Genomic DNA, 14,730 nt, shown 5'->3' with positions numbered 1-14,730 from the left:
CCGGAGGAGGCNACAAGCAACGGCGGCGGCGGAACAGCGGCGACAGGCGTGGGATCCTGAGGCACTGGGGCAGCGACAGGGTTAACAGGAACCACCGGGGCAGCGATAGGGACTGTCCGCGCGGATCCCGGAAGCGCCTGCGCCTCCTACTGCTATAGAGGCCGCGCCCACTACTTGGTTGTCCGGTAGGCAAACCATGTATGCAGTGGAACGAATTTTGGACTATCAAACTCGACGCGTGGGTAAGGCTAGGCGCAAGTGCACTGTGCACGAGTACTTAGTCAAATGGGCTGGGTATTCGTCCGAACACAACAGCTGGGAACCGGCGTGTAACTTCACCCCAGACCTTAAACCATTGCTCGATGCGGCTCGTCTTAGGGTGCAGTCCCAGGTGGTAGCGCGTTAGCTATTATCACTAATCTTGTTTTGCATAGCGATCCGTGTGCGACGGGGACGTCGCATTTGGGGGGGGATAGTTGTTGTATCCTGTAAAGGTTTTCTGCAACGGTTTGGGCGCCGAAACCTAACTGTCGGTGGTTATCTTGTCCACTCCGATTTACCAAACTCCAATATTACTAACAAACACCCGTCAATTCCGCGGTCGGTGATTACAGGTATTAACTAATACTGATATTAGTTTAATTGCGGCTACTGTTAGCTGCAGCGGCTAAAGCGACTACTGTTAGTCGTCCGCCACCTTAATGCCGCACTGCTGCGGAAGTCCATGGGCGCCGGCGGATAAAACGACTACTGTTAGTCGTCCGCCACTCAAGTGCCGCACTGCTGCGGAAGTCTATGGGCGACGGCGGCTATAGCGACTACTGTTAGTCGTCCACCATTCAAGTGCCGCATTACTGCGGAAGTCCATATCTGCATATGGGCGCGTTGCTATGTTAGCGGCTACTGTTAGCTGCAGGCGGCTAAAGCGACTACTGTTAGTCGTCCGCCACCTTAATGCTGCACCGCTGCGGAAGTCCATACCTGTGTATGGGCGGGGGTTTTACTTACGTAAAGCTGGGACCTGCGTCCCAGTTTTGTCTGACCGAGCGAGAGTAGTTCCTGCGAACTATGGCTTCTGGATACGGTGCCGCCCAGTCGTACTGGGGATTCTTATCGGCGCGAGGCCCAAGTGGAGTCACTGATGACTATTTATTCAAGACACTTGTCTCAATCGGTATCTTTCGATGCCCCCATTATGTGGTTGTGTCGTCTGAACTCTACAACACTCCCCGAGCTCCGACCCGCCTCCCAGGAGGCACTTATGCTCTACACACATATATACAGACATACTTGCCTCGCCTTGGCCTGTTGAGTTCTTATCATATCGACTATGTGTCCTTGGCACATATCAGGATATCAAAAACATGCGGCACACAGGGTGATGTTTCCTCCTAAGGGTGATGCGGCACACAGGGTGATGTTTCCTTCTAACATGCACACCACACAATTCAGTGAAGGTATCGTTCACACCACCGTACATAAGCGGAGGGGTCATTAGCACCTGGTTATACTTTGACGTTTTTGCATTTCGCAGCAACACACATCACACCATGATGCGTCCAGCAAGCATCGACCTGGCAACAATATGAGTGCAAGCCATATGGCCCTGGCTGCACACACACACGACATCCCCCCCCACACAACACACACACAGACAGACACACACCAAAGCATATAAACCAACAATCACATCATCGATCAGCAAAATACTCCCGGCAAGGCTCATATCGGCCATGTGCACAACTGGGTATTACACATCCGACTGCCCCTTAGTGCACCCCAAGCTGGCCCATTGTGTGCATGTCAACATACAGTGATCCGTCGTCAAGCATCGTGTGCAGTCCACATACACTCCAGCCATGTAATGGTAGCGATGTCATCGAGGGTAAATGTTGAAACAAAGGTGCAAGTTCTCTTATAAGTGACCGTTGGGTCCAGCTCCTCACCTCTCAGGCATTGCAGGAGGAGAATCACGATGGGGGACCCGGCTTCCGAGTTTGCCTGCGGCAAGAAGGGTAGGCAGCACATGCATCACGCCGTACGGTACACAATGTGCATGATGGATTGGGTAGAGCTGGGGAGGGGAAAACCGCTGAAGGAAAGAGGTGGGGGATGGAGGGGAGGTGGGTGGGGGACATGTGAAAGCATGCAGATCATCCGGGATCAGGAACCACTGGAAAATCGGTTTGTAAATGCGAAACGAGATGCAATATGAATGACACCAGCGCGCAGACATCCAACGAGCAAGGGGGCCCAGGGGGGCCAAGGAGTTCACACAGCACCGAGTGAAAGGGGATATGACCGTCGCTGCTCAACTGGGTGTGAAGAGATATGCTGCCAAAAGAAAATCCTCTAAAGCATGAGCACTTTGAGATTTCAAGGGGAGTAGATTGATGTGAAGCCCGTTGTCAAGGAAATCCAAAAACCTATTTAGGAACGGCAAGGCTCTGCACACTTAGGTAGGGAAGCGCCCACGTTTCAAACCTCGACCAATTTTACCCTTATCCCGCATACAGACGTCATTAGGCAGTTTGGGCCAGCCATCCGTCGGTGACAGACGATGAATCCGCCCTCTTAGCCCTGGGGTTTACGTCTTTCAGACCACCAAGTGAAAGGCTTCATGCTTCGGCGCGAATGTCACCAGGGTTTTTGCTTGGAACGAGACTTTTTGAGGGGAGGATTTTGGAGTCCCTGTAGCTGTCTTACGACATCAGGCCCCGTCTCCTGTATCTGGAAAACTTGCAGAAGCGGAGGGCGCGATTAGCATGACTTGATCGAGAGAAGACAATCTTCCTTTCTATCCCCGGCAGATCGTCGTCCTGGATGTACGTTTTATGAAATGTGGTTCCGGCCGTTGATAGTTGCAATCCAGCAAACAAAGGATTGAAGCGCTGGTGCCTAAAGGCGCTCTTTCCGAAATTTCTTTAAGCTGAGGTGTAGAAGATGCTACCATGACATAGATGTGTGATTTCTCTAGAGCTGTTTTCGCTGGGTTGCAATTTGGTCAGCTGTTTCCCTAAGCTAACTTTCTGGCCATGGAGTGCGAACGGGAATGTACAATTGCCGAGCACTCCAACAATTACGGGTTGCAGATGGACCGCCTACAATACGTTATAGAAATGAGGCGCCGATACAGCCCGCCCGGCATGGTAAATTCCGACGGCAGCATCAACCAGGAATTCTTCAAGCCCAAACGAATTGTCGTCCTTCAACCGCGGTGCAAATGGGGCAAGCCGCAACGAGACGCCCTGTACAAGGGCCTTGAGGTACACGGCGTGGGCAAATGGCGCGAAATCGCAAACGACTTTCTCAAAGGCGGTAAATGGGACGATCAGCAAATTCGAATGCATGCGGCCCGGCTTCTGGGCTCTCAGAGCCTCGCGCGGTACGTTGGATGGAAGGGCAATCGGGAAATGGTTGAGCAGGAATACGCGCGGAACAAGGCCATTGGGGAGTCGACCGGCTGCTGGAAGGGCGGCATGCTCGTGGAGGATAACAACGGGACACTGCGGAAATATCTCAGTGAGGAACAACAACCGGTCGCAGCAACAACAACCGCTTAGTTCGGTTCGCAGTCTTCTGCGCCGCTGTATTGCCTAGCCAGGGGCTGGGAGGGCGCCCCCTGGTGTTTGTAAGGGAGTGAGGCGCGCACGGAGGAACTGATGATTGTGGAGCCGCGCGCCCGGCCCTGCGCTGTGTTTCGGTACGGTCAGGGCCCCCGGTGCTCGTCCTCTGTAGGAGCGAACCGCCCCCAGTGTAACAACCCACCAAGAACTGCAACGTGACGCAACAATTGTCATGGGTATCGAGCGAACTGCTAGCGGCCAATGCCTCCTCCATCTTCCCAAGCACCTCCACCACCACCACCTCCTCCTCGACGGGGGCCAAGGGACTTCATTGTCAGGGGACGAAATGGCGGCCGGGGGAGGTTGCCCTGGTGGCTGTGGACACGGGGTGCAGAGGAGGTGGCTGTAACCGTCTGGGTTGAGGGAAAGGGGGGTGGGGGGAAGCATGTGCAAGAAGCAAAAAGCAAGAGAGAGGGAGAGGAGATGGGGAGTGGGATGACGACCGACGAGGGTGCCACCTGCCAGCCCGGTTGTGTATCTATCTCTGTTGGGAAAGCAAAATCTTCAGCAGTTGCGAGGGGTTATTACCCCCGGGCGCTAAAATAAAGATGGTGCAGTATCATTCAAAGGTCCGCTTTTTCTTGAGCAGCAGCAAGCTTCTTCCAGCGAGAGCATTTTTTCTGCCGACTTTTTGCCCTGAATGATGAATTTAAGTATCCAACCTTCCAAGGATGTGTATGCCCCGTGTGTACTGCGGCTTGACTAAAAAGTCAATGTCTGGCCCTGGGGGGGAAATTGCGGGTAACTAAAACGGGTTACGGTTGGGGGCGGTGGACGTCCAAGGTGGACGGTCATGAACCCATTTTGACGACGTAAGGTTGGTTTGTGTGGCCAGATTAGGAGTGGGTTGCAGTCTACAGGGTTAGTGCCAGTACGTGCTCTGAACTTGTGGACAGTGCGGACTCGGACTTGGACTTGTTACGAAGTACACGTTTTTACACAGTGCCTCCGCAAAATATGTGTCCGTCTGTCTGTCTGTCTGTCTACCTGCCGAGTCCGAAGCCCAAAGTTTTTAAGTCGATAATAGCACCACCAGCACCACCACCAGCACCAGCGGGTATCGGCTGATAGCGATGGCGGCAATGGCGGATTCCGTACTCCCCTCCACTGCACTGCTAATCCAAATATCTTTGGAAGCACCCTTCCCGGTGTCGTACCGCTATTCCTCTTCAGCTCTTCCCCCGTTTCCCTCGGGAGGTCTAGGGGCTGCTCTGCTCTGCTCTGGGGGCAGTGGGCAGTCAGTCAAGAGTGATACCCGGGAGCGGTGCTCTTGGCCGTAGTTGTAATCCTAAGGGGTGGACATGATGGGGAGGAGGAGCAGGAGGAAGTTGCAGGCGGAGGCTATGTGGTAACTACTGGGGGGTGGGTGAGGAGGATCGGGGGGCCCCTCCTGCGGCAGACAATCCATCACGATCTCCCCTTCCCGCTGGCCGCCCGCCGCATTGAATATGGCAGGGCGCATTTTTTTGAGGAAAAGGGCAACACGTGTACTGTACTGCACCGTACGGCACCGTCCAGCGTAATTAGCCCTTACATCGCTACTCTGTACACAATTGCGCTTCGTCCCAACAACCATTGCTTGGTATTGGTTAGGGCAAACAAACAACTCGTTACGACAGTCAGCGGTTACAGTCGTACAATGCGGCACTTATTGTCAAAAAGCCTGGAAGGGTTACAGCTATCCAGATGCAAGAATCCCGAACGATCCCACAATGTACGACATGCAAGCGATGTTCCCCTTGTCTTCGTGCTGCTCTCAAAAACAGTTATACCAACGAAACATATGTATAGACATAGATACAGACTTGGTCAGATAACAGATGTACCAGATATACCGACCTGGCAGTCGGAAAGGCAATCGGAAGCACGTATGTACACGCCCGTTTACGCAACCGTTCCGGCCCAACAGTTATGCGCTAAGGCGCTAAAGCGTAGCGTTTCTGTTGATGGTCGTGTTACTGGTTGGAGGAGCCAACGTGTTGTTCTGAAGCTCCCATTTTTGGGGGAAACGGGCCGGGGTTACGGAGCTATTAACAACCCTATAACACACACTGTGCTCTGTACGGAGAAGCAAGGTGAAGAGGAAAGGACCCATGGAAATAAGAGAGAGAAAACCCGGATGGGAGGAAACTTAAGTTCGCCCGTGTGGAGGCGGATTGTGGAAGATATGTACGACCGAGCTATGGTTGGGACCCGGTGGGGAATGAGCCCCAGGACAGATGCGGGGGGAGGCCAGCAAGAGGGGGGAAGGAGAGGCATTTCAGATAATAATGGCTTTGAACGGGGTGGGTTGGTTCTGGTGCGACAGCGGCATAAATTTGAGGTGAGGCAGCCCTGTCTGGAAGTCCTTCCGGAAGTTGGCTTTGTAGGGAAGCATTTAATGGCGCTGTTTTGATGCGTGGTAGTGCGTTACCAGCACACCCGCTGCAGCTCCCCACTGCCTGCAAGGGTTGGGTTGTAGTGGTAGATCATTAGCGGGAGAGATTCTTTTGCAAATGTCGGGACATGCTGCAGCTTTCGCACAGCGGACAAGCGGGTGAGCAACTGGTGGACGCCTGGCGTTGGGGGTCAATCCGAGTTAATTCCACACCAGCATACATTTACGACACATGGCCAGTTATCACTACCGGCGCCAAACGCCGAATCCTTGTTTCTATCTGTATTGAGTCTTTCAAAAGATGGATACAATATTCACGCTGCCGCTTTTCATTCTGGCTGTTTTCCAAGCGTTTTTGACTGTGTTGCACGTCACACCAGGCTTAGGGCTGCCCTTGTCACAAACATTGCGATTGTTAAGCCGAAACACTGCCTCCCGGTCCGTCATCTACACGCTCATGGGGGCGCTTGCTTTGCTCAGTGCTTCATCGATGTTTGAGCTCTCGAAAGGCGCGGATAAGATTCGGTCAGGAAATCTTCGAGGGTGAGCGTTCAGCTCACAATACAATGTTTGTTTAGCAGAAAAGGCACGGAAGGTTCAACGTTGGTGCAGGGAGGTCATGGCGACCGTGGACTATCTTCGGGTACAGGTCTCCTGCGCGCTGAGCCTATCAAACCTCCTCATCCTACTCCTCAACTTAACCCTGAGCTCTGAGCGATGCAAGCTGGACCATACCCAAAAGAACCTGTCAGCGATGCAGCGGCAGGTGAGCAGCATCGCTAGGGACAAAGGAGCCTTTGACGGGAAAATCCTCATGTGACGCTCCACATTCCAATGCCGCAGCTGTTTGATAACAGGTCCCTTGACTTCGGTTGTTCGTCGTGATTGTACGGCATTCCCGTAACTTAGTCGCCATGTCCCGGTATCCGGGTCTTAAAGAGAGGGCGCATGGCGCAAGCGATACCTCTTACGGACCTCTTTTCCTACTTCCCACTTCCCAATACCTCCAAACCCAAACCTTTTGTTTGTTCCGCCCAACGCCGCACCACGACATATTCAACACGCACCATCCGATCAGCCCCGCACAAATGGAAAGAGGGAGAGGAAGGGATATGTCATGGGGGGAAATGGGAAAGGAGGGAGGCAGGGAGGGACGGATTGCGAAGTAAAGCGAGGAAGGGGCCGGCAGACACCACAACACCGCGCCTGTCATCTTCCCCTTCCCAGCTGCCCCTTACTCTCCCCCAGGGAAGGATTTCATCCCCAACCGGGGTTTCATCCCCCGAGGGTTCATTTTCTTGTTCCCCTCGATCTCCCCGGCCATCCCCCGCCTCCCATTTACACTGCCACCGCCATCGTACCACCGGTCATCAGCAAACAAGTTTAGTAAATACTACTCATAGTTTTGCACATACGCGCATACAGACGCACCCCGCCCTCCCCCGTCTCTCACACCTGCACCCCGCCCTCCCCCGCACATTATCCATTACCTCGCGCCTACCTGCTGGCTGCCGTAGGTCAAGGGGCTGCAGGCGGAGTACGACAGGGTCACCAGTACGGACAAGGCCGCGGAAGGTAAATCGACGGCGGCAACTGCGGCTGCAGATGAAGCGGCGGCGCTGAAAAAGACGCTGGACAAACTGATCGCGGAGAAGCAGCAGCTGCAGGTACGAGCTGTCTTTTGTATCAAGTGTTTGTATGTTTGTATGTATGTATGTATGTATGTATGTATGTATGTATGTATGTATGTATGTATGCATGTATGTGTATGTGTTTCTGTTACACATCGATCCGGGGCCTGACGCTGGCCAGGGGCACCTAACCGTACCCCAACGGGAACGACCGCCGAAGTATGTATGTAGGTATATGTATGTAGGTATGTACGCGTGTACCAGCATTAGCATTAGCAGTAGCTCATTCAAATTCAGAGCACATCAAAGGACCCAATGAGCTGTTGGCGTTATCCCGGGGGAAGGGGAGGGGGCTACACACTCAGCCTCCACCTCCATCACAGCTTATATACCCACCACCACACCAACTGGAGGTGCGGGTGCGGCCCTTGTCCTGAAAAAGAACCTCCTTAGAGGAGAGGGGGAGGAAGAGGAGGGGGAGGAAGAGGAAGAGGAGGGGGAGGAAGAGGAGGGGGAGGAAGAGGAAGAGGAGGGGGAGGAAGAGGAGGGGGAGGAAGAGGAAGAGGAGGGGGAGGAAGAGGAGGGGGAGGAAGAGGAAGAGGAGGGGGAGGAAGAGGAGGGGAGGGCGGAAGCGATACCCAACAAAGTACATTAGAAGAAAACCCTAAAGGACGTGGGGGGGAGCAGGCCAGGGGGAGGGGGGGAGCAGGGAAGGGGGGGTAGGCGGTCCCGGGGGTTACTCCTACTGGGGGGGTACTCCCCCCGGGGGCCCCGCCCCCTCGTTGAGAATAATGTTGTAATGGTGTTACAGAGTGGGAGCGGAGGGTGGTGTGTGGCAATGTGGCCATGCGGCGCGAGGCTCCGATAGGTGACATTCATGAAGGCACGATGCGCAATTGTGGGGAGACTGGTGTGTGGCTGCCGCACATAATGGGTCAATTCACACAGCAGTGCAATGCAGTGGTACGTCGCGTCTAGAGAGACTAGAGGACCTGGGTTGCCTAGGATCTTAGGACTTGACTGGCAGGCAGGCAGGCAGGCAGATACTGTTCTGAGTGGGACCATCTGTCAAGTTCCGTCGATCCAGTGGTTCAAGTCCTTCTCAGCCCATTATTGGGTCTTACCAGATGTGGGGTGGCCCTAAGAGGAACCCTCGAGCCCGCTACCACGGCCCGGACAGCAGCCAGCACCCCTTCAGGCAGAGAGACACTCAGCTGTGCCGCACCCCTTAAGGGGAGACCGCACAAAGGGCCCACCAGGAAGGTGGTTGGCCAACTAAAAGGGGTAGTTGGCCAACTACGGAAACAACCCTATAATCTAACCACCACCAGGACCACCAACCCACGAACGGAGCTTCTGGGCCACTTGAACTATCTTGTCATTCCTACGATTTATCATACCATACAGCACCATCCACCTTTACCACACTGTACTACGCCATACGAACTGGAAGTCCAAGGCGGATGATCCTGCCTTCTAGGAATTCTCCTCATCCAGGCAACTGAGCATCTGCAGAGACAGGGGGTTCAGCAATCATCACAACAAATCCAGCGTGCGAATCTCGGTCCATCAGCTGTGACCTCATCTCCACATCTCAGCAGCGAGCCATACTCTGACACTCCCGACAATGTCGGGGGTCTACCCAGGAATCGAACCCAGGACCTTTAAACCGATAATTGCAGTAGTGTCACCAGACCAGCCCCCGCATTGTGTTTGATTGGTTCCTCCCCCCCGGCTCAGTTCTGCTTCTGGTACACTCTTGCCCTGGCAGCAGATTCACTCGTTCGTGGTTCGTCTCTCCTCCCCCGGCTCACGTCTCCCCCCCTCCAACGTGTGGCTCCGCTGGGCTCCTGGGGGCTTATGTTTGGACCGTTATGTGTGTCTGTTTGTGTGTTTGTGTGTCCACTGCCTGTCTGTTTGTCCGTCTGTCTATTCGGTCATGATCCGTGTGTGGATGTGCCCTTCCAAACTCCCCTCCAACTGCCCCTAGACATACACACACACGCGTGTCGAATGGAACCTCATGTCCCCCTTCCCCCCCTACGAACGGCATGTACGGATACTAACTAACAACCGCTGACCACGCGCAGGCGGCAGTTGAGGCGGCGGAGGGGGCGGCCAAGACGGCCGATGCACGAGTGACGGCCATGGTGTCGCAAGTCAAGGTACGATGTATGCATATGTATGTATGCATATATGTATGTATGTAAGGCCAGTGGGGGGTAGACAGAGGGGGGAAGAAGGGAGGCCTTGCAAGTGGAGGTGGGGAGGGGTGTCGCAAGTGAGAGGGGAGAGTCCTTCAGGTCCTTTCCGGGGATGAACTGAACTGCGAGTCCCCCGGAAGGAGGAGTACGGGGAAGGGGGTCTGGGGAGACTGAAAACTCATGGAAGACTGTGTTTGTATGTTTGTTTGTATGTGCCTGTTTAGGGGACCTTTTCTCTTTCGCTTTGTGTGTCGGTCTCTTTGTCTGTGTGTGCGAAACGCTCTCACTGCCGAAAAACATGTGCACAGAACTTCTCCTCCCGCCACCACGCCCAACACACACACACACACGCACACACACACAACAACACACACAACAACACACTCTTTCTCAGAAACGGCATCCGATCTCGGGCTTTTTCCTATCACTAACAGCTCCAGGTCTTCAACCCAACCTTCTGCCGTGTTGCCGTAATGATTGTGTGTTGCCTTATCAGGGTTACGATTCGGAGTTTGACAGACTACGTGACGAGAATACGGCATTACGGCTACAGCTGCAAAGGGTTCAGCCTGGGGCACTGCACGCAGCCGTTACAGCGGCAGCAGCACCTGTGGTGGCCAATAAGAAGGATGACTGAAGCTGCCAACCCAAATCCCTCGTGCGCCCTCTTAAGTACCCTCACTACAGATGCGAGACGAATGAATAGCAACACTGCCACTGGGCATGACGTTCCTGAGCCGTTGCCCTGCGGTAAGGGCACTACTCCTGCCATTGTACTGCACAGCGGCTTAGCTTTGTAGTACAGAATGCGGTACGGAACGCCGTCGTACGGTGCGGCGAGGCTTAGGCCTGCTGTCAAAAGCTGCGAAAACGCATGGGGCTGGACCGTTGTTGTGGGAATTAGGGGGTGTTGGAATGTTCGGTTGGTTGTTAGTTGAATCGGTTGCTGTAGCGGAGAATATATAGCCGCTAAGAGAAGGGGGGGAACTTTGTAAAGGGGCACAGGATCAGATCAGGGGTTTGGGTTCCTGCCCGCGCTGCGTGAGCTGTTCTTACATGTCGAGCTCTGAACGTGCGCTTTGTGGTTTACGAGGTTTGATCTGAACGAGTATCTTTTCGTACATTTGCTTCTGTTTGGCGTTTCGGCAGTTGGGGGTGAGCGAAAGTGTGCAATTCCATGTGCAGGAGAACTGCCAGCAGCAGCCGGATGATGTAAAACTGTCGTATGTCAGATTGGAATGGTGAAAAGTGATTCCGGAAAAAAACGGGATTGAGATTTTGTCCTTAGGAGAAGGGTGTTCTGCGGCCTCACTCAGGCTTCGCCCGGCGCTATCCTCTGGTCATCATCACGCCGTGCCCAACATCACGGAGAGCTTGGAATACAGGCCGCGGTTAGTGCTTCCTCTAGCTGCTGTTACTTGCTGAGGGCGACTGTGAGCCTTCTTGGCGTCTGAAGGGCTTCTGGGAATCGTAGGTTTTCGTCGAGTAACGCGCTATCCGGGTTTACTGGGTTGACTAACCTCTTCCTATAAGGGATGAGCGCAACGTGAGAATGTCCATACATTCTGGAATGTGTAATTTAAGATCCAGCTTGTGATAAACCCTAACAAGTAGGCACTGCCACAGGGATTCGTCCGATCTGTACGGCTCCGTTTGAGTTACTATCTTGCCCACTACGTTTAGCCTGTCATGAGTAAGAAGGCGCATCAAAGCGTATGAGCAGCACAGGTTATGGTGATTGCTTAGTACTGCCCCATTGCAATGCAAAACGACAGGGTTGTGCGATGCGCAGTAGCAGCCAGCGCAGACCTTGCATCCGGAGGTGACCCCAACACCTAAGCTAAAATTGTTATATTAGGTAGCCTGACTTAATGAAGAGATTTACGCAGATACGAAAGATAACTTTGGCGGTTGCCGTATTGTGAAAAGCGTTGTTGCCTGTTTCCACCGTTTCTGTATGTATACTGGCAAAATGTCGCTGATATCAAGACAATGAAGTCATAGGAGCTTTTGGCTTTCACGTTCGGCCTTGACCCTTTTGGAGTCCACCTTGCATATAACCTCAAGATCATAAGAAGTGCATATTACATCAGTTGGGATCCTTCTTTCGGCTCAACATGCATATATTCTAAAGGGCATCCGCCCCGAGCTCGAGCGCCAACTGAGTTACGCTTTATGGCTTCCGTCACAGCTAAGCCGGCGCGCAGCGAGCGCTTTAATTTAACCTCGGACGGCGGAGAGAGACAGGAGGCTCAGGGAATAAATGGCAAAGCGGCGGTCTTTGGCCCGCATGCGCCTCCGATTACTGTTCCTACCAAGACAATTCAGTCGCCCGAGCATTTGCGGGAGGCTTGGCACACGCTACGGCTGCTCTTAAGCTGTGCTATCGTATGGATTATTTGCGCCTTCGTAGACGCCATCTACACCCCGCGCGACGCGAACTATGTTCCCAGCAGAAGCCTGATCATCTCCTATCAATGGTGCATGGTCGGGTATGCCTCCAACCTGATCCTTACGCTGATGAAGTAAGTGCTTTCTGTCTCACAAACCATCTGTTTCTTTTATACGTATACCTTCTTGCTCGCCTTCCCACCCATTCCTTCCCTCGTTTCTTTGACGTGATTCCCGTCGCAGACCTCCCCCTCCGCGGTTATGTCCCTCTGTCCTCGTTTGTCCACTTCCTTTCCCCCCAAGCCTCCCCTCCCGCTTCCCCTTCCTGCCGCCGATGGCGGGTTTTTGGGACCCCACCCCACCCCACCTCATCCTCGCCGTCATCCCGAGAAACCTCACACACCTCCCCTCCCCCCAACACTTGTCGCTTTGGACTTGTCGGCAATCACCCCTCGGTATCCTGCATCATCATATGATCCCTGACTCCAATCTCCCCCACCTCCCACACACAAACACACCTCTCCTCCCCCGAATCCCATGCCGCCGCCGCCAAACACACATACACACACACCTTGCGGCCCCCTTACCCCCCTTCACATTTATCATATTAGAGTTATCTTCGAGACCAACCGCTCCAAGTTGAAGCTGCACATGGTCAGCTGCTACATCAACACCCTCGCCGCTACCAGCTATGCCATGTTGTGGACGGGGTTTTCGCCCATCGTACCTGACGTACAGAGCTGCCTGTGAGGATGTGCCGTACAGGGCTATTGGAGGGGAAGGGATAGAGGGGTAGACGGGGTGTTCGGGATAGAGGAGGGTGTGTGTCGGGAAATGCAGGCAAGTGGGGGGACATATGTGGGATATGTGTGTTGGGGGGGGAGAGGGGGAAAGATGAACCACGAACGAGTGAAGCTGCTGCCAAGTAAAAAGTGTACCAGAAGCAGAACTGACTAGTAGGCGTTCCTGGAGGCGGCGACCTCCCGGGATGATGTAATGAAGACGACCGCGGAAACCCAGCTACCTAGCCGCCAAGACTAAAGTAAAAAGGGGGAGAGAAAAGGATAACGAAGCCGTAAAGAAGTAAGAATTGGTCCAGAGGCGGCGAAGAAGTAACGAACTGCTGACGTGAGCTGGAAAAGAGTTTTTGCCACCGGCCTGGCAGCGGCATTGACGTAATAAAGGGGGAGGGGGTGGAGGAGAGAGAGTGGGGGCGAAGGAGGGGGTAAGAGACGGCGGGAGAGAAAGGGATGTACGAGCAAGGAATACGACGGGAAAATCTTGGCACTGCGGGCGTCTGTCTGCATGTTTGTCCACAAGCGGGGAGGAGAGGGAGGCGGGCGTCTGGCACAGGGGGGGAGCTGGCCGGGTTAATTAACCCCCTCCCCCCGGGAGGTTGTTTCGAGGGGGGAAAATCATATAATGCAAAAGGATCAGAATTGAACTGCTGCCTGTCGGAAGGCGTCCGAAGTCCCCAACTGCCGGACTTTCCAAGCAACCCGTGGTTCCGGAAGTAAAACCCGTTATTACGTTACCAACATGTTTTGTGGTGTAGTCGTCGTCCGGTCTCGTGAGTCGTCGTCCGGTCCGGTCGTTGAGGTTTTCTTGACATCCCGCGGAGGGTAGAGGAGCTGTACACACACCGGGGGTGTTGGAGGTGCTGATGAAAGGATGTGTGTGCTGGTGGTAGTGAAGGTCGATCACGTTTGTCACTATCTCACACAGTGGATGCGAGATGTGCCCGGAACCTCCAACCAACCAACCAACCAACGGAAACAACGTAAAGCAGTGGTGGGGCACACAGTAGCCACGACGGCCCAGCAGCGAAGATCAGAAGATGTGCGAAAAGAAGCGAAATATGGGTGTGTGAAGTTCACACTGTGAACACAATGGGGAGGAACCGAAGGAAGAAGCGTAAGGAAAATGAAATGTAAAAATTAAAAGGTTACTTTTCCTTAAAGTTGAAGTTCATTCATATTTAAAAAGTTTGATACGTATGTTCTCTGGTGGGAGTGAAAGAAATGATTCTCCCTTCTCCCCTTTTACCCCCCCCCCCTATGCATACACACGCACGCTCGTACTCCCCATGTCCGCAGCTACATCCCCCAGAGGTGGATGTTGTACTGCTTCACCGCCCCCGCCATCATCTACATCCTGTGCCAGATCTCCGACTACACCACCAGAATGAGGGTGTGGGTCATCATGCTCAATGTGGGTGTTACGGGGAAAAGGGGGTTGGGGGTGAGAAAGGGGGATATATGGTCAGGAGGGAGGCGGAGGGAGAGGGGGGTTTCGGCAGCTTCCCCATGGCTTTTGCATGACCTCCCCTCTTGTTGATGGGTTTCGCGTGCCAACCCGTGCAACCCACTCACGTTGGGGGCGTCGCGTCATGTCGAGCATGTGTGTTTTGGAGTTATCCCTTTCCCTCCTACCTTTCTTTCACCCCCATAGAGAACATACGTATCAAACTTTTTAAATATGAATGAACTTCAACTTTAAGG

At 53.7% G+C, this 14,730-nt stretch overlaps 3 protein-coding genes across 3 annotated transcripts in view; all 3 read left to right on the top strand.

The window, feature by feature from the left end:
- The first annotated feature begins 2,941 nt into the window (after positions 1-2,941).
- Positions 2,942-3,930, top strand: VOLCADRAFT_105588 (uncharacterized protein). Its single transcript, XM_002952555.1, has one exon. The coding sequence runs from the start codon at positions 3,036-3,038 to the stop codon at positions 3,561-3,563; it is 528 nt and encodes a 175-aa protein (XP_002952601.1). The 5' UTR covers positions 2,942-3,035; the 3' UTR covers positions 3,564-3,930.
- Positions 3,931-6,304: 2,374 nt separating this feature from the next.
- On the top strand, positions 6,305-10,475 carry VOLCADRAFT_105587 (uncharacterized protein; the record flags this gene model as incomplete). Its single annotated transcript, XM_002952554.1, has 5 exons — positions 6,305-6,546; positions 6,712-6,769; positions 7,521-7,670; positions 9,725-9,799; positions 10,233-10,475. The coding sequence occupies 5 exons, from the start codon at positions 6,305-6,307 to the stop codon at positions 10,473-10,475; spliced, it is 768 nt and encodes a 255-aa protein (XP_002952600.1).
- A 1,538-nt stretch (positions 10,476-12,013) lies between these two features.
- Positions 12,014-14,730, top strand: part of VOLCADRAFT_93268 (uncharacterized protein) — a gene marked incomplete at both ends in the record, with an annotated part of 17,724 nt that continues 15,007 nt past the window's right edge. The window contains 3 exons of the mRNA XM_002952553.1: positions 12,014-12,363; positions 12,841-12,975; positions 14,326-14,470. Coding sequence (XP_002952599.1) covers positions 12,014-12,363; positions 12,841-12,975; positions 14,326-14,470 — 630 coding nt within the window. The remainder of the gene's footprint in view (positions 12,364-12,840; positions 12,976-14,325; positions 14,471-14,730) is intronic.

Source organism: Volvox carteri (genome assembly GCF_000143455.1).
Source record: "Volvox carteri f. nagariensis unplaced genomic scaffold VOLCAscaffold_30, whole genome shotgun sequence".
Classification (NCBI taxonomy): Eukaryota; Viridiplantae; Chlorophyta; class Chlorophyceae; order Chlamydomonadales; family Volvocaceae; genus Volvox; species Volvox carteri.
Note: the sequence above shows the minus strand (reverse complement) of the source record. Positions and strands in the feature narration are given on the sequence as shown.